General features: G+C 38.2%; 1 protein-coding gene across 1 annotated transcript; it reads left to right on the forward strand.

Moving 5' to 3' along the window:
* Nucleotides 1–769: 769 nt before the first annotated feature.
* Nucleotides 770–16,219, forward strand: LOC143849026 (U2 small nuclear ribonucleoprotein B''-like). Its single transcript, XM_077358079.1, has 5 exons — nucleotides 770–922; nucleotides 7,677–7,849; nucleotides 13,232–13,325; nucleotides 13,586–13,671; nucleotides 15,699–16,219. The coding sequence occupies exons 1-5, from the start codon at nucleotides 850–852 to the stop codon at nucleotides 15,978–15,980; spliced, it is 708 nt and encodes a 235-aa protein (XP_077214194.1). The 5' UTR covers nucleotides 770–849; the 3' UTR covers nucleotides 15,981–16,219.
* Nucleotides 16,220–18,821: the final 2,602 nt, after the last annotated feature.

Consider the following 18,821-nt stretch of genomic DNA (forward strand, 5'->3'; position numbering starts at 1 on the left):
CGCAATCAGGACCATCTGACAGCATTTCTTAATGAAATCATTATATATAACTTAAATAAAATAGCAAAATTTTAAAATTAGAACATCTTGAGATACAGAGTCTAAAATAATTAGAAATTATGGTGCAGAAATTGAATCAAATATCTCATTACCTTTCTTTTTATCTTTTACTTCAGAATTTTGTATTATATTTTCTCCAAAACAATCAAAAGCATCATTTTAATTGAGTTTGAGTACTTATTGCATTTGAAGCATGTAGGATAACACAAGATATTGGAGCATATTGGGCGCTTATTATTATTATTATTATTGTACTAACATTACCAACTCTAGTTAGGGTTGTAAATAATTTGTCTTTGAAGATGTAACACCCTCTATGTTAATTTACTTGTCGAAAGGATTTTATTTTTCTCCATTCACATATTCTAACATATAAATTTCTATGAATTCATTTCATGAGAATCTTAATGCAGGTCAAGAATATGATGATGCTATTTGGGGATTTGCTTGGTTCCATCCAGATTAATTAAATGAATAAGACAATATCTGCTGAAAAGTGAGCCTGTGTGGCTGCTCTCAAATGCAACAGCCGGCCGCGAAATGACTTCATAAATGGTCCCTAGCAAATCCCTATTATTTGTGTTATTTTATCCATACTTTTTTTTTTGCCCATGGGCGCATATAGTTGTTGTCCCACCTTGATCAGATGATCTTAGCCGTTGGATTTCTTTAGGGCTTTACAACAAAATGCTATACCATCGATTCTTAGCCCTTGGATTTATTTAGGTCTTTACAACAAAATGCTATACCATCTCTCTCTCTCTCTCTCTGTAACTATCTCTGGCCACCATGCTCTCAGCCGATGTTCCTCCAAACCAGACCATATACATAAAAAACCTCAATGAGAAAGTCAAGAAAGAAGGTAACATTTCTCAAGCCTCCTTTTTCCTTGCCAAATCCCTTCTTTCTTCTTCATTGTAACGCTAGGGTTTTGTGGAAATCTCTTAAACATGACTTTGTCTATTCTCTCACTTTCTCCTTTACAAATACACCTCATTTTGTGTATGGGTTTTTGTTATTTCTGGGTTTGGGTTCTATTACTAGAATTTATAGATTTTGGTTGCTTATTCTTTCTGAAAATATTGGAACTAAAAGCTGCTGTTCAATTGGGTTGTTATTGAAATAGGGTTTCTGAAGATATTGGAACTAGAAGCCGCTATTCAATTGGGTTGCTATAGAAATAGGGAAAATACAGAACACTGAAAATTTACTTGTTTAGGTCACACTGCATCTTGCAAAAGTGAGGTGAAAAAGTGTTACAAACCCAAATCAGTTCGAAACGTGATTGATCTTCTTAGGGGGAAGATCAGCTTTCCCACCCACTTCGAGGAAAGGGTCAGGTCCTCCTTTGTTTGCATAGACAGGGTTTTGGGTTTGAAATTCTTCATTGATTTGAAAAATGACTGATTACAGTTTATTTATACCAAATAAAACCGACCAAGAGACCCAATCTAATAAAACTCCTAAAGACTAGGACCAACTAATCATAAAGATTCTAATTAACTCTTAAAATTAAAACAATATTCATGATATCCTAGTTATGTAACATAAAGCTAGATACAACAAAATAAATAAGGGCAGACAGATATAGTTCCCTTCTTTCTTATTAAAAAGAAACATTCTTCATGAGCATATGCGAAATTGGGTTTCCTCTGCAACTCTTCTTGTGCTTCACTCTTCGTAATTCATGTTTTTTTTAAATAGGTCTTCATAATTCTTTTTATTTATATATAACCATAATCTACATATTAGGAAGTGGAAGCAAAAGTGGACATCGAGTGGGTTTAAAAAAGAGAAAATGCGGGAAGTGAGAAACTCTAAAAAAAAGTAAAGAGGAAAAATGTGGGATACATCTTTGAAAGTTAACGTGAAGCATGTAATAATCCTCACTGGAAGTGAATAAGAGGTGTATAGAGGTAAAAAAAGCTAGATACAACATAAATAATTACGGACATATTTAGTTCCTCTCTTTCTCAATCCTTTGCGAAGAAACACATTCTTCATCACCATTTTTTTTAAAAAAAGCACATTCTTCATGAGCATATGTGAAATAGGGTTTCCTCGGCAATTCTTCGTGTGCTTCATTCTCCGTAATTCCTATAATTTTTTATATAACCACAGTTGCTAGAGTGGGAAGCGAGCACAAGAAGTGATGGAGTAAGCAAAAGCGGAAAGCGGGGTTTAAAAAAGGAGAAAATGCGGGAAGTGAGAAGCTCTGAAAATAATAAAGATGAAACATGTGGGAAATGTCAATGTCGTTGTCCAATTCTTTCATTTTTAAGTGTGTGCATGCTAGATACAACATAACTTAAATAAGTACGGACAAATTTAGTTCCTCTCTTTCTCAATCCTTTGCAAAGAAACACATTCTTCATCACCATTCAAAAAAGAAAGAAAAAGATAAAAAAGAAGCACATTCTTCATGAGCATATGTGAAATAGGGTTTCCTTGGCAATTCTTCGTGTGCTTCATTCTCCACAATTCCTATATTTTTTATATAACCATAGTTGCTAGAGTGGGAAGCGAGCAGAAGAAGTGATGGCGTAAGCAAAAGGAAAGCGGGGTTTAAAAAAAGAGAAAATGTGGGAAGTGAGAAGCTCGAAAATTAAAAAAGATGAAACATGTGGGAAACGTCAATGTCGTTGTCCAATCCTTCCAATCCTTTCATTCTTAAGTGTGTGCTTCATGCACTTGATCTTGTCCACACTTCAATTGTTTAGCCTCTTACTAAGTGTTCATTGAGTTTGTTTCACTCCCCTTGAGGGAAAGACTCGTCAAGAGATTTCTCTTCTTTTAGAAAATATGGAATGTCCTTATATAATTTTACATTGACAGAATGTGCCTCTTACCCGGGGTTTTGAAACGCGGATGCAGGCCAAAATGCGGCCAAAGTAAATCCTAGTCTACTCGGCGCACCGCCGCCGCCAAGTACTCGGTTGATGCGGCTGAGTACTCGGTTGACGCAATCATAACTCGATAGTCAAAGGAGTTTTGATTGGGGCAAAACATGGACTCGGACGAGAATGCAGCCAAGGTAAAAGGAAGTCAACTCGGGTGAGTCAATGATGATGCGTGGGAATTTTGAAACTATGCTCTTACCATGGTGGGCATTGTAAGGTTTGTAACCGTTATTGTGATTGAGTGTATCCAATAAACATAGATTTGATTGGCCTTTTCTTTTCTTTTTTTCTTTTTTTTTGGTGAAATAAAGAAGAAAGTTTCTTAAAATATATAAAAATAATAGATTAGGAATTTTATTTTATTTTTTAAAATGGTGGAATTTTATTAATCAAAGGAAATCAACGCCCGCGATCGAGGTGGTCGGGCTAGCAAGATACAGAGCAAAGGAAAACAAGAAAACAACAATAATACCACGTCAAGGAGGGAGGTAATAAAAAAATCTCCGGCGTCTGCCTGTGCACTCCTCCACAAGCGAGAGGATTTGTTTCCATTTGCCTGCCAATGCACATGATGAAAAGAAACTGGGCTGTCCTCCAATCGATCCAAAATCTCATCATTCATGTCATCAAATCTCCAAGGGTGAGGGCTGCTACCATCCAACCATCAAATCACATTGAGGGAATCTCCCTCCACAATGAGGTTAACCATGGCTGTACTATCCATAATCCTCATGTCCTGCAGAATCGCCCTGACTTCAGCTTCGTTAGAGTCCTTAGTACCAATAGGACCAGAAAATGCCCATCTAGCTGTGCCAGTGTGCCACTATCGTCTCTCAAGAGCCCCCATATGCCAGCTGGTCCATGGTTACCCAAACTTGCGCCTTCAAAATTCAATTTCAACCAGCTCGAGTCAGGGGAAGACCATCTAGGGGAAATAACGTCCATCCTTTCTTTGGAGGTGCAAATCTCCTTCCAGTAGCAATTCAAGTTCATTGTTGAATACATGTTGAAGCATAGAAGGACCTTTGCCCAGTGCCCACGAGATGACTTGAGATATGATCGTAGATAAGTTAAAGCGGGTAGTTGGCACCTTTAATGCCGTTCTTAAAAAACCGTGCATTTCTTTCTTTCAAAAGAGTCCAAATGGTAGCCAGAAGCACTAGCTTCCAAAGAAGCATTCCTTTCAATGGCCAAGGAGCAAAGAACCAACAGTCTAGCAAGTCTGACAACCGAGCTAATAACACCCAAGATATCCTAAACCTTTTCAGGATAAGGGTTCATGCCTCTTTGGAGTCATTGCAGAGGAGGAAGAGGTGGTCCACAGTCTCAGCAAATGCCACACAGAGAGCACAATGGTTGATGATGAGCATGTGCTGGTGTCGAAGATGGTCAATCATCTGGATCTTATCCTGGAAAACTGTCCAACTGAAGGCACATACTCTAGGTGGGGCTGGGATGCTCCATGCTCCGAATAGCTGCGAGGGCGAGAGGCCAGAAGCTAGATGATGATAGAGAGACTTCATGGTAAATGACCCAGAGGACTTGAAGATCCACACCCTTTTATCCCCAGCCATTCTTCCCTAAGTAGATATCATCCGAGCATCGAGTAAGATAGCAACCATTTCCACTTCTTAGTCGAAGAAATTCCTCCTCAAAGTGAAATTCTAGGATATTGTCATCTTCTTTAACAATACGCTCCTGCACGAAAGCTTACCCGTTAGAGGCTATATCATACAGGTAGGGAAGACCACCACGAGAGCTGACTCTGAACACCATTTGTCCTGCCAAAACTTAACTCTATCGTCAGTGCAGACTTTGTATCTTAATACCTTCATAAAATTTGGCCTTGTGTTTCAAAATAATTCTCTACGCCGTCAAATTAATAACTCTGACTTTGTTTTCTGAAATCCACTCTCCTAAACCTATGTCACAAATATCTCCGATATTTTCAAAACATAGCGATTTTATCGCAACATTTTGATAAAACGCAAAATCCTGAAATAATCCCAAGAATTTAAAAATATAGCGATATTTTCATTTACCAAAAAAAAAATGATATTTTTACAGTATATTTATGATTTTTATTTTTCATAATTTTTATTTTTATATGTTTTTAAATAATTTTATTTTATCATTCTGTTCCCAATATAAACCCAAGAAAATAAAAAAAATTAATATATCCCGAGATTTTCCCTTGCCGAGAAATTCCCAAGAACGATATTTGTGACATAGTCCTGGACAGATCCCATACTTGGCTTCAATCTTCCTTGTCCTAAGCTGGTTCCTTTCCTTACCAAATCTCCACAACCTTTTACTGACAAGGCTTTATTGACATATCTCAATCTTCGGATTCCCAAGCCACCGGCTTTGATGGGTTTGCAGGCCTCTTCCCAACCCACTAGCTAAGATTTGGAGTTTGATAGATAATTAAACTATAAAAATGTAGAAAAAAAAGGTAGAAACTTTAAATTTCTTGCCAAATTTCTTATCTTTTTATCATTGTATGCAAATTTTGTTTTTTTTCCCACTAGAAATTCTACATATCATTGGTATATGTGGCACTGATGGTGTCCATGGAAGAACTTCTTTGGGTGAAGATATCCTAGTCATAGTAGGACTCACAGAGAGTCATTAATTGATTTGCAAATCTTATTTTAAACACGGGGATGAGTTCTTTCACACAAAAGAGCAACAATGAGGTTAGAACTTTTGGAGAACCCTTGATGTGAAAATCCCAGGCAATCTGCTCAGGTCAAAGCTGGTTAATGTTAGTCAAGCAAGGTCAACATGCTCAACGAGCTACTGCATGAGGCAGTCCAATCAAAGGGGTTGTGAGGTTCGTGGAAATACTACAATTTAGATCGGCGGTAAAGCCTAAGTTCTTTGTTCAAATCTGATAAAGGGCTTTTTTTAGATGATTTGATAAACGGTTAATCTCGAGCAACATCTTGAAAACTCACTGCGGATATGAAACTTTGAGTATTCATAGATGCCTTGTTAATCACACATACCACTCTAATTTATGTTGGAAAAGGTCAAGTAGCCTTATTCGGAATAGATGCAATTCCCTAGGTGAAAGTGTCATAATGATTTCACAGGCATAAACATCTTGAGATGAGGAGTTGCCATTCTAGGGTTAGTTTCTTCGTAATTTGGCGACTAGATCATCACAGATTGCAACTGAAGAAGCTGACTTTTAGTGTTTTTTATGCATTTAGTTTCATGGAGATGGAGGGTTAGTTTGGTGATTGCAGTTAAAGTTGACTCTGTAGAGATTTTAGGGATGGCTTTATTGAGTTTAAATTTATAAAGGCCTATCAAGTTTGTGTGTTATTAAAATTATTTGCTTTAGTCTAATTTTAGGGCGGGATTGTTTCTCTATTTTCCTGTTTACATACTTCATTGGGCATTGTGAAGTTTAAATGATTTGATGTAATTTGTTTATTTATTTCTTTTTAGGGATAATTACATTTACACCCCCTCTAGTTTCTGACACATCCACTTCAACCCCTATAGTTTAAAAAGTGACAAAGACATCCCCTCTAGTTTCGTTTTGTTTAAGGTTTGCCCCCTCAGCTGAAGGTTCGTCCATAGATTGAAGGGTTAGGATGATCCGATGGAGCTGATTTTTTGGGCACACCCTATCTATGTCAGGACCCATCAAATGAACGCTTTGGATCATCCAAATAATGTGGGCCCATACCCGAATCCAAAGCGTTTGGTAGTGTTTGGATTCCGGTATGGGCCCACATTATTTGGATGATCCAAAGTGTTCATTTGATGGGTCCTGACATAGATAGGGTGTGCCCAAAAAATCAGCTCCATCGGATCATCCTAACCCTTCAATCTATGGACGAACCTTCAGCTGAGGGGGCAAACCTTAAACAAAACGAAACTAGAGGGGATGTCTTTGTCACTTTTTAAACTATAGGGGTTGAAGTGGATGTGTCAAAAACTAGAGGGGGTGTAAATGTAATTATCCCTTCTTTTTAATGAAAGATGTTTAAAGGTTCTTAGGCATAGATCTGTGCTTGCCTTTCCAATCTTCTTTGATGGGTAAACTCTCTCTATCCTTCTCTTCTTGAGATTGAGCCTTCAATTTTCTTCCAAAGTATTGATCTTCAAGTTGCATCGGAATCTCAGTTGATTTTGCTTGGCCAATGCCTGAAATGGAAGAATCAAGTTTAGTTGGAGAAACTGTGGGTCAATTATCATCAATGTCTGATATAGTGTTAGGAAGTTTATCTGGTATTTACGTGTCAGAAATGATAGTTTGTACTTGGGGTTCTTCAATAGACCCTTGCCTTTTGAGGATCCTTGATTTTTGTGAACACAAATTTGTCTTACTTGAAGTTGATTTAGTTTGAGTTGTGCTGCAACATTTATTTATTGAGTCTTGCAATTGCTTAATCTTGTGTAATATTCTCAGACAACAAAAAAATTATGTGACATCATTTTCATTCATAATGGATGAAATACAAATGCGTAGCCTGTAGTCTTCATCTTTATATTACTGTTCAAAAAAAAAGTCTTCATCTTTGTATTAGTTCGTCTTTTTTGAGTTCTGCATATTATAATTGTTTCCTGTGGCCTCTATAGTGATTCTGGCTTCTATTTTTAGATTCACATATTTTTAATGTCTGCTTTTAGAACTTATACATGTATGACTTTCTTTTGATGATTTGATGCACTAATGTTTTTTTTTTTTCATGACAGAGTTGAAGAGATCCCTTTATGCTTTATTTTCTCAATATGGAAGGGTTTTGGATGTTGTTGCCCTAAAGACAACCAAACTTCGAGGTCAAGCATGGGTTGTATTTAGTGAAGTTCCAGCTGCTAGTACAGCAGTGCGCCAAATGCAAAGCTTTCCATTTTATGATAAACCAATGGTGGGTTTTAAAAACAGTTAACTTGCAACTTATTTTGGTTTTCATGTTTGCTAACTTTAGCCTTGCAGCGAACCCTTTGTCTCATACTAGTCTTTGTTAGTGGATTTTGTAGATTTGGCTTGATAATCAAGGCTTGTATTCTGATGAACATTATTTATAAAAAAAGAAAGTTCTAATAATATGTTAAAAAAGGATTAGTTTTATTCAAACTTCCAGAGGCATTCCTCTTGATTGTGGTAGATATTAGTATGCTATTGTCAAAGAAAGGTCTCATTTTTCATTTATCTCTAGTTGCCACTGGATCCATCTCGTTACAAGTTACTGGTCCTTCATAATTAAGTAACTAGTGATTATGTATTTGTTTTCTTTGTTTTTTTTTTCCTTTTTTGTTTTGGCAATAGACACTGCTGATTCTCAGAACAATATGCGAGTATTTTCCTGTCAAAATTGCAAAAAATTGCTTTGGCTTAAGTGACCTGAGAATTCATAGTGAAACCAGATCACCTTGAAAAGCACTCATCTTTCAATCCAAATAATATACCTGCTCAGTCTTCCAACCTTTAGGGGATTCCATTGAATTCATTAATATATTTAAAAAATTAACAATAGCTTAAATGTTATATTTCGCTTGGGGAAAGCTGGATTCCAACTGAAACCAGATAAGAAAATTAGAGAACACCTAACTAGAAGACAATGAAATACTTCAACCACTAAGAGGACAAAACCACTTGTGATGTTTGCACTCCTTTATTACCTAACTAATGTCATATGGTAGCATTAGTGGTAACTGGATTTTCTTTGATTGTAGATGTCCTTCTTTGGATCAAAACCTGACATTTTTTCTGGCTATTAGAGTGCCTTACAGTTCATTTGCACTTGCAGTCATTTCTTTAGACTCTAAATAAGAGTAAACTTGCTTGGAATCAAAGTCTAAGTGCAAATATTGATGAAGAAAACTCCCAAGGATTGATCCTTTTTTTTTCCTGGAACGAGTAAATATCAACAACACAAAAGGCCAAAAGGCTACACAAAAAGTTTACAAAAGCCAAGGACTAAAAGACCGGCATCTCATGCCAAGCTATCTCCTCTGTACAAAAAACTCCAAAACTTGCAAGGGCATCAGCTCAAGCGCTTCCTTCTTTAGCCACCTGATTGTGTTGAGAGAGTCTTCTTCAATCCATATCTTGGAGGGGCTTAAGTGAGTATAGTTTAAGGCTTCTGATATTGGCACTACCATGTTTTAATAATTGCACTAAATCATCTGCCACAGTGAGCGGCCATGAAAATCTCAGGCCTCACAATCATTAGACAATTTGCTTTTCACTAATGCCTTTATTTGTTCACCGTTTGATATTCTATTGTACCACACCCAAAAAATGGGTGCCCTAGTGCACGAGGCTCCCACCATTGCGGGGTCTGGGTAGGGGTAGATGTACCACACCAATCCATTCTAATACATGGGCCATGCAATAGTGTATAAATCAAAATCTCAAAAAGAGGAATCTTGGTCTTCTAGATGAATATCCGTCTTCATCAAGATTGTGTAAATCAAAATCTCAAAAAGAGGAATCTTGGTCTTCTAGATGAATATCCGTCCTCATCAAGACTCTATCGACGGTGGACTTCAAAGCTGCCATGGCTGGCTGCAAGACATTTTCTCCTCCTTGCATCGTAGGTTCCTAGAAAGGAAAGGAAAGAGTAGAGATGAAAGAAAGAAAAGATAAACCAAGAAAAAAAAACTACATCTTACCCGAGTTCTTCAGAGAGAGGCAAGAGAAAAATGAACGGTGGAGAGAGGAGAAAGACCTCTTAAATCTCTCAAAATGAGACTTGTTTTTGCCCCCAAAAAGAAGTCTTTTAACGTAGGAAATGAAATATTAGACAAATCATGATTGTCCATTTTATTAGGCGTATAAAATCATAATTTTTTAAAAGTAGGGAGCAACCCACACCATAGCATGATCCACATCGTCCATTCGTTGGGCCACAACATAAATAAGGGGTGTCCCAAAAAAATCATTTCCTTAGGGTGATCCTAACCATCCAATCTATAGGGGACTGCACATTATGGAAACTTCTATAGATTGGAGGGTTAGGATCATCCTAAGGAAATGATTTCCCTTATTTGTATTGTGGTCCAAAAAATGGGCGGTTTGGATCATGTTATGATTTAGAGAATTTTTCAAAAATGAAGGGAGAAACTCTCACTGCTTTGTGTAATAGATAAAGAGGTCGTTGTGCAATAAAGATGGAGCCACGTGACGCTATTAGTTGGAAGAGAAAGCATGTTTTCTGCTTTGGAAGGAAAAGCACGTTTTCTGTTTCGCAGGGGAGTCCAGTACTCCAGTCTCTCGGTCCAGTAAGTAATCAGCTGGTCACCTTTTCTGATCTCTTCGTATTCCCTCTCTTTCTGCTTTTTCTTCTCCCCCCTCTTTATTCCTCTCTGGTCTCTCTTTCTCTTAGATCTATATTTCCTATTTTTTGATCTATCCCTTTCTATCCCTTAATGGGCAATGGAGGTGTTAATGGTCGGATGATGCCCGGAGTTGGGCAGACCTCGCAGGGGATGCATCAATGGTGGCCGGAGGTGCAAAATGGCCGGATCTGGGTCCGAGTGGGCCGGATTTATTGGGAAATGGATCGGATTTGGGTTGGGTGGATGGAGAAAGTGGGCTGATGAGTTGTCGGAAGTGGTGGACGTGGCAGGAGTGTGAAAAAGGGTGGCCAGATTCGGGAAAAAAAGGAAAAGGTTGGATGTGGAGGGTAAAGATGGGGTTTGATCGAGGTGCAAGGTACGACTAGAAGGGTATGATTAGGGTGAACAATGGTGGGCTCTAGGATTAAGTGAAAATAAGGGTAGGATTATGATTTTAGGTTCTGGTGAAGCTGAAGGGGAAGAAGTTAGCGTAAAAATGGTGGTCTCTAGCGTTAGATTATGGTTTTTGGCTTGGTGGTTATGTGGATTCCCCGGAATGGGTGGTGGTGCAAGGTGGAGGCCACCGATGATCGGATTCGATGGATTGGCTATCGTGCACGGTTAGAGGCACACAATAGCTTTAGGCCTTTGAGCGGAATTTTTAAAAATTTGAATTAGCCGGCTAGAGAGTGGTGGAGCAGTCTGAGTGTCGTGGCAGGTCACAACTATGATTTGATGGGGTCCACAAAGATTTCACATTCAAATGAGACCATTGTGCAATATAAAGGAAAGGAAGGGGGAATGGTGAAGGCATTTTCAGCTGTGGTAGTAGATGAAGAATTCGAAAGGGAAGTGAAATAGGTATTCGGCAGGGTGGCAGCGCATGGAAGTGTAGAACTCGTTGTAGTGGTTGACCAAGAAGATTATTTTTTGGCTTTTTACTGGTCTAGGAGCATGCTCCTAACCACCCTTAATTGATTCTATGTAATGCAAGTAGGGACACCTGGTCCCTAATGTAATCTTCATAGTATCAATGAAATTGTCAATTTTCAAAAAAAAAAAAAAAAAAGAGGTACTGAGAGACTAGAGTACTACATTTCCTGCGAAACAGAAAATGTGCTTATCCTTCCAAAGCAGAAAACGTGCTTTCTCTTCCAACTAATAGCGTCCACGTGACTCCCTCTTTATTGCACAACAACCTCTTTATCTATTACACAAAAGCAGTGAGAGATTCTCCCTTAATTTTTGAAAAATTCTCTAAATCATAGCATGATCCAAATCGTCCATTTTTTGGACCACAATGCAAATAGGGGAAATCATTTCCTTAGGATGATCCTAACCCTCCAATCTATAGAAGTTTCCATAATGTGCAGCCCCCTATAGATTGGATGGTTAGGATCATCCTAAGGAAATGATATTTTGGGGGCACCCCTTATTTACGTTGTGACCCAACGAATGGACGGTGCGGATCATGCTATCGTTGCTATGGTGTGGGCTGCTCCCTACTTTTAAAAAGTTATGATTTTATACGCCTAATAAAATGGACAATCATGATTTGTCTAATATTTCATTTCCTACGTTAAAGACTTCTTTTTTGGGGGAAAAGCAAAAGTCTCCTTTTGAGAGATTTAAGAGTTCTTTCTCCTCTCTCCGCCGTTCATTTTTCTCTTGCCTCTCTCTGAAGAACTCGGGTAAGACGACATCTTCTTCTTCCCACTTTTGCTATTTTCTGGTTCATTTTGTAGTTTTTTTTGTTTGGTTTATCTTTTTTTTTTCTTTCATCTCTACTCTTTCCTTTCCTTTCTAGGAACTTATGATGCAAGGAGGAGAAAATGTCTTGCCGCCAGCCATGGCAGCTTTGAAGTCCACCGTCGATACAGTCTTGATGAGGACGGATATTCATCTAGAAGACCAAGATTCCTCTTTTTGAGATTTTGATTTATACCCTCCCCCTTTCCTCCATGGTGAGATCCGGAGGCCTCCCTTTGTCGTTGAGATTGCTTGCACCTAGCAGCAATCACAAAAATTCGAGCGCAAGCCAAGGATCAAGGCTTACACATGATCCAAGTAATGAAAGAGTATACCCACATAGAATTGAAAACTAAGCACTAACATTGAAGAAAATCACTAAGTTAATGATCTCACGAGTAAAAGCTAGAGACCAACAACTTTGCAAAGAATGTGATAGAAAAGGCCACTAGCCTACAAAATAAGAAATTAGATGCTCCAACACGCATCCCCTCCTATAGAAACATAGTTCTGATTATAGCCATTCATCTTAGGCTAATCCTAGTTGCAAAACATAATAACACCATCTCTAGTTCTTGGGGCTGTTTCAATGTAGGAAATTTTTTCTTGAAATTTTTCTTTCCTCAAAATTGAGTTTTTCGGTGTTTGGTTCACTTGTTTCAACCCTCCCAGCCCCTTGAATTTTTTCCATACAATTTTTTTTATTTATAAATATTATTACTCCCTCCTGCCTCTTCCCTTCTCCCTCCCCCACCCCCCCCCCCCCAAAAAAAAAACCCTAATTTCTATACCAAGCCAATTGCATGAGTATTTGCTTCTTGGACTGTCTTGAAACATATTCAAACTAACCTTAGGAAATGATAAAAATTCATCTAAATTATCAATGAAAAAATGGAAAGGAGTTTTAAATTTCGTCTCAAACAAACTGTCATGGGCCCACTTGGTGATTTAACCACGATATATTATATTGATATGATCCTCTGTTTTCTTCTTCTTATCTTTCTTCCTGGACACGCGTTGTTTCAGATGTGGGGAATGGTCTGCTTCAGACTCCACAGTTTGTGGCTCTAGCTTTGTACCATACATTAAACATATTAATCTGCTTGCTATTTTGATGGCAATTTCTATCCCTTGATTTTTCTGAAAATCCAAGTTAGGGTATTATTTTTGGAGTGTTTGTGCTTACTGTTCATCATGCATGATTTTGCTTGGTGCAGCGGATACAATATGCAAAAACAAAGTCAGATTGTGTTGCAAAAGCAGATGGCACCTTCGTTCCTAGAGAGAAGAAAAAGAAACAGGAAGAAAAAGGTGATTGGATTTCAATGGAACATTCTGAACAGCATCATTTTTTTTTTCTTTTCTTTTTTGTGTGTCTGTGTGTGTGTGGGGGGGGGGGGGGGGGGGGGTGGGGGGGGGGGGTTGAGATGGCACACAGTATCAGTCTTTTGAACGCTTTTATTTAGAGTTCAGTAATAACATAGATGTCTGCCTAGGTCATTATTTACTATGCTTTGGTAAGGTTATTCTCCACATCTATGCGTGATTTTCACATTATTTTTTGTTTGCAGCTGAAAAAAGACGCAGGGCCGATGAGGCACAACAACCTGGTGCTACTTCTAATGCTGCAAGTGCTCAAAGTAATGGAGGCCCGTCTGTAAGTTTGTTGCCCTTATTATTTTCTTCTTGAACCAGACTGGTGCAAGTCGGATGAATGGATTTTACCACACAAGAGACTGGCAAATATAAATTTGAAAGTTACTGTTGAATCCACCAGACCAGTAATTCAAATCTGATGTTTAGAACTGGTTGTTGTAAGCTAAATTTACGACTCATTGCGAGTTCAAACTAGAGAAAGAGTTCCATGCTCGAGGATGACTGAATTAACTGTGTAGAGACTGCAAAATAATAAGAGCTTGTAAGAGAAACAAACTACGGAAAGAAAAACAAAGTACATAATGAAACTTACTGTTGGACCAAAGCTCGGATATTCTCATCTAACATAGCATAAAATCCTCTAGAAACCCGCCAAGCCTAAGACCCTACATAGACTTCAACTTAGCAGCCCATATGCATTAGAATTCCACATGAACCTTGCTTGAAACTTCCTATTCTGAGATGACCAGTTGATTACTTACCCTACATAGACTTCACCTTAGCAACCCATATACAATAGAATTCCACAGGAACCTTGCTTGAAACTTCCTATTCTGAGGTGACCAGTTGATTACTTACAGTCCATACACCTGTTAACTTTAGGCCCTTCCCCATCAAGATAATCTAAAAATTCACAACAATTACTTACATGTTTAAAATAAAAAAATGATCAATCTTGAGAGAAGTTTTCGAACTTTGGAGAATGGTGGACCCTATTGACGTTAGCAAGGTACTATGACATGCATAGTAACTGCCTCGACATGCCACCTTTGGGCCCTAAATATTCCCCCCCTTGTCTCTTCGTCTTAGTCATGTATGTTGGAATGATCCTTGGATGTTTAATGGGTTGAATGTTTGCATCACACATTATGCATCTTTTACCAGTGTCATTGTTACAACTTACACCTAACTAGGAACTGTTTTGGATGAGAATAAGTGCAAATTCAAACTTTTTTTTGGCGTTATAGTTGCAAAGTTGAGGTTTGAGAAGAGTTTGACCAGGCAATTTTTTGAAAAAATCAGAAAAAGATGGTAGATCATTTGTAATGTTTGGGAAAATGAAAAAAAAATGATTAAAAAGTATGAAATAAATAAAAATACCAAATTGTTTCTAACAGGGAAATGCTTGTATATGGTGATATGTCCCCTACGGCTTTCTTAGAATTTTTTCCAATTTCTAAGACATGGATTTTTGCTATGAAAAGTTTAAGCCATATGTAGTTCTGTAATTTAATTTTTCAGTTTTCTTTCCTCCTACTCCCTCTTTTTTCTCTAATTCTCACGACTGCGGCACTGCCAAGGGTACTGTTTTAACACTACGAAATGAGGAGGAATACAAGCACGAGAAAACAACCCTTATTTTCTCACATCTCTTAGCTCTCCTTCAGTAAAAGAATGAACATAATAATTACGTCTTGACGCCATTCTGTCTTTCCTATGTTGCATTTCCAGCTACCATCTAATGACTAGATCTCAACACATCAAACAACCAAAAATCAGACATTGGCAGAGTGGCCTGTAACTGAGAAATGGAAGTTCCAAGTAAAAGTCATTCTATAGATCTGAAGACATCTAAATATGAGTAGACTACCGAAACCCATCATTATTTCACTTTCTACGGTCCACAGTATTTTTTCCTTATGGGATAGGGAGCTTTTGACTGCATTCACCCACGCCAGCATTTTATTACCTACGCCCACAATTGAGTGAGTTCAGGAGCTGTATTTTATGTGCACCATTCCACCGGTGAAATGGTTGAATCTTAGAAGTATTGTTGGTTAATGACAACCTGAGTTGAGTGAGGGATCAGATAAAGCAGCGAAAAATTTGGTCTCTATAACCTAGCAAAGTCAAGGCTCTTTATTCTGCAATTGTCACTGATTTCAATTTTGCAATATATCAGTTGGCTGAAAGCATCCTCAAGAGTGTAATGAAGCCTATTTTCTCTGTTTTTTTTAATTTTTTATGAATGATCCTGTTTTCTCCGGTTACGGTGACGTGGAAATGAAATTATTTTTTGCTTTGCAGGCTTCACAAACATTCCGCAAACCCAGCGCACAAGAGGCCGCTGCTTCCCCAAACAATATTCTTTTCATCCAGAATTTGCCTCACGAAACCACGAGCATGATGCTGCAAATGCTCTTTCAACAATATCCCGGTTTCAAGGAAGTACGCATGATCGATGCAAAGCCAGGAATCGCATTTGTAGAGTTTGGAGATGATGTGCAGTCATCCATTGCTATGCAGGCTCTTCAGGGCTTCAAAATCACTCCACAAAACCCCATGTCTATCACTTACGCCAAAAAGTGAGAAATATTTCTGTGCTTTTGTTTCTTTCTTTCCCCCCATCAGAATTATAGTTGCTAGTGACCATGAACTGAGACAGTTACTTGCGCAAGTTAGGTACGTCCATGGTTTAAACTATGAGTTACAGTTTACGTACTCGTAGATAGTGGTGGCTGACTAATTCTAGCAGGACACACTTGTGTTATTTTTTGTGTAACACTGGTGTATTAATATTGTACACATGTGTGGGTTGGCTTTGTTGATCTGTTGGGCCTCCATTGCATCTGTTTCCATTGTGATCTGATGATGGTGTTAGTTTGATCATGTCTTTGTTAAAGGACATGATTTTGGATTTTTTGAATGTCTCTTATCAAGCTAATCAATGGCTAACGATCATTCCACCATAGTTGGATGAGATGCAAGGGACGAGATTAGGTGACCCCATGCACAGTGGGGCCATGTGGGTGACTGGCATTCATCGTATAAGACCTCTTCATATGTTCTACCCCATAAAATTAGTATAGTTTGAATCTGTTTAAAGTATGTGGGCTTTCAACATAAATTGTCATACCTGAGTCACCAACTAGGCAATGTAACTCGGCTTCCCTTGCAGAGGGGATGGGTTGAGTGACTGAGTTTTGAATCCTTACAATGGGAACAAATAGATGTATGTCCCCCCATGCAAGGATCAAGGGGCTCGTATGAGGGTGGGACAGCAGCCAATGGGCCAGCCAATTAGGATATAATTTTTTTCCTAGAATCTTCATTCTCTACATACCATATAATTCATCCTATCTTGAAAAAATCTCATTTCACGACAAGAATCAAGATTCACATCCCCAATCACCCTCCATGTGGTGGACCCGGTGGTGGGTCCATGTAATAATGTTTTCCAATGTGATTTTGACTCAATTGATCTGTTGGGGATCACCACTATTCTGGTATGTAGCTAGTAAGGATCACTGTTTTAAATAGGGAAATGGTTTCTGAACAAAACCTTCTGATCTATAGAGGAACTGTTGGGATCATCGTCACCTCCTATCCTATTTAGGCTGTGGCTCATCAAATGGACGATTGTATCACCCTAACCATTGGGGATGATCCTAACCCTTCGATCTACAATAGGATTACTCGTTGTAGAAACCTCTGTAGATCGGAGGGTTAGGATTATCATATGGAGGAGATGTGCGGTGTGGCCTATTTACTTTGTGAGTGTAAAATAGTGGGCCCTGCCTGCCCGTCAGAACATGTAGTGTAAATTATGTGGCCCACTTTACAGCAGATTATATACGTGAAGAGGAATGCTAGCATCAAGCGGATAGACAGCCTGCCCCAGAAGGGCTTTCCGTCAAATTGGGAACAAATAGAAAATTTGCTAGGCAATTTCGCAGCTGATAGCTTTGCTATGCAATTTTGCATGTGAGAACAGCCATCTCACTGATAATGGCAGTTAAAGCAATGACCAAGGATTTCCACCTCAATTGCCCATTTGCTTCAACTTCCCATAAGAACTTCAATTGAGTTGGGCCCACTTTCAGCCACCGTCAAATGTATCTGAAATCAACTTGAAGATCAACGATGGATCGAATGATTGGGGACGTGTGATGGATGCAATATTTGAGATTTAGGCAATCCAAATTATGGCCCACAAGACAAGATTAATGGTCTTGCCTGCCATCCTTTATTTACTGTGAAAGCTCTTGCACTTTACTAGAAATAAAATGCCGGGGATATTCAGGTAATGGGTGTTTGATTGTTTTTCTAGAGGGATTTTTGTATAAGACTGTCAATGGGTTTGGCCTGTTTTGCTTGTAAAAAACAAGTTGGGCCTTTCTTGGACCGTCCGAAAGGCATGTTGTTTCAGCTCAAAGCCCTCAAAAATAAGGTTGGGCTTATGGGCTAAATGGCGGCCCAGTGTATTATCTCTCCTATTTGGATGGCCAAACACACTTATAAACCAAAGGGTTTTTTGCAAAAAGAGTCTTCCCCTATGGATTATTTGCAAATAGAGTCGTGAACTAACCCTTCCATCTGTGGACGAACCATCAACTGAGGGGGTCTACCTTGTACAAATTGAAACCTCAGAGGGTGTAGTTGGGGACTTTTAAAAGTCAAGATTATAGTTTAAAATGTCAAAAAGTTGAGGGGGTGTATCTAAATTTTTTCCCAAAAAAAACAAAATATGAGTACGATGATAAAAAGATAAGAAAATTGGCATGAAATTTAAAGTTTCTACATATTTAGATAATTTAGTTTTTCCTCAATAGTATCAGATGATTTTGGTTTTTCCTTATAGAATGCATAAAAGGGTAAAAAGAAAAGATGATAGCAAAATACTTTTAAGATCCAACATTTTTCATCTTGAAAAGTAAAGCTAATATTATTTATATGAAAATGTTAAGGAAAGTTTTCCTCTAATTTAAAAATGAATATTTCAGTCAAGATGTTCCTTTTTTCGACATTTTTATATTTTATTTATCTATCAAATTCCAAATCTTTGCTAGTGGATTGGGAAGAGGTCTGCAAACCCATTAAAGTTGGTGGCTTGGGGATCCGAATATTGAGATATGTCAATAAAGTCTTGTTAGGTAAAAGGTTGTGGAGATTTGATGAGGAAAGAAACCAGCTAAGGACAAGGAAGATTGAAGCCGAGTATGGGATCTGTTCAGGAGAGTGTATTTCAGCAAACAAATTCATATTTACTAATTTGACGGTGTGGAGGGATATTTTGAGACAGAATGTCAAATTTTCTGAAGGTATAAGATACAAAGTGTGCACTGGCGATAGATTTAAGTTTTGGTAGGACAAATGATGTTCAGAGTCAGCTCTCGTTGTGGTCTTCCCTACCTGTATGATATGGCCTCT

This window comes from Tasmannia lanceolata, unplaced genomic scaffold, assembly GCF_043159265.1.
Source record: "Tasmannia lanceolata isolate RefF3 unplaced genomic scaffold, GAP_Taslan_0.1 ptg000016l, whole genome shotgun sequence".
In the NCBI taxonomy this organism is placed as follows: domain Eukaryota; kingdom Viridiplantae; phylum Streptophyta; class Magnoliopsida; order Canellales; family Winteraceae; genus Tasmannia; species Tasmannia lanceolata.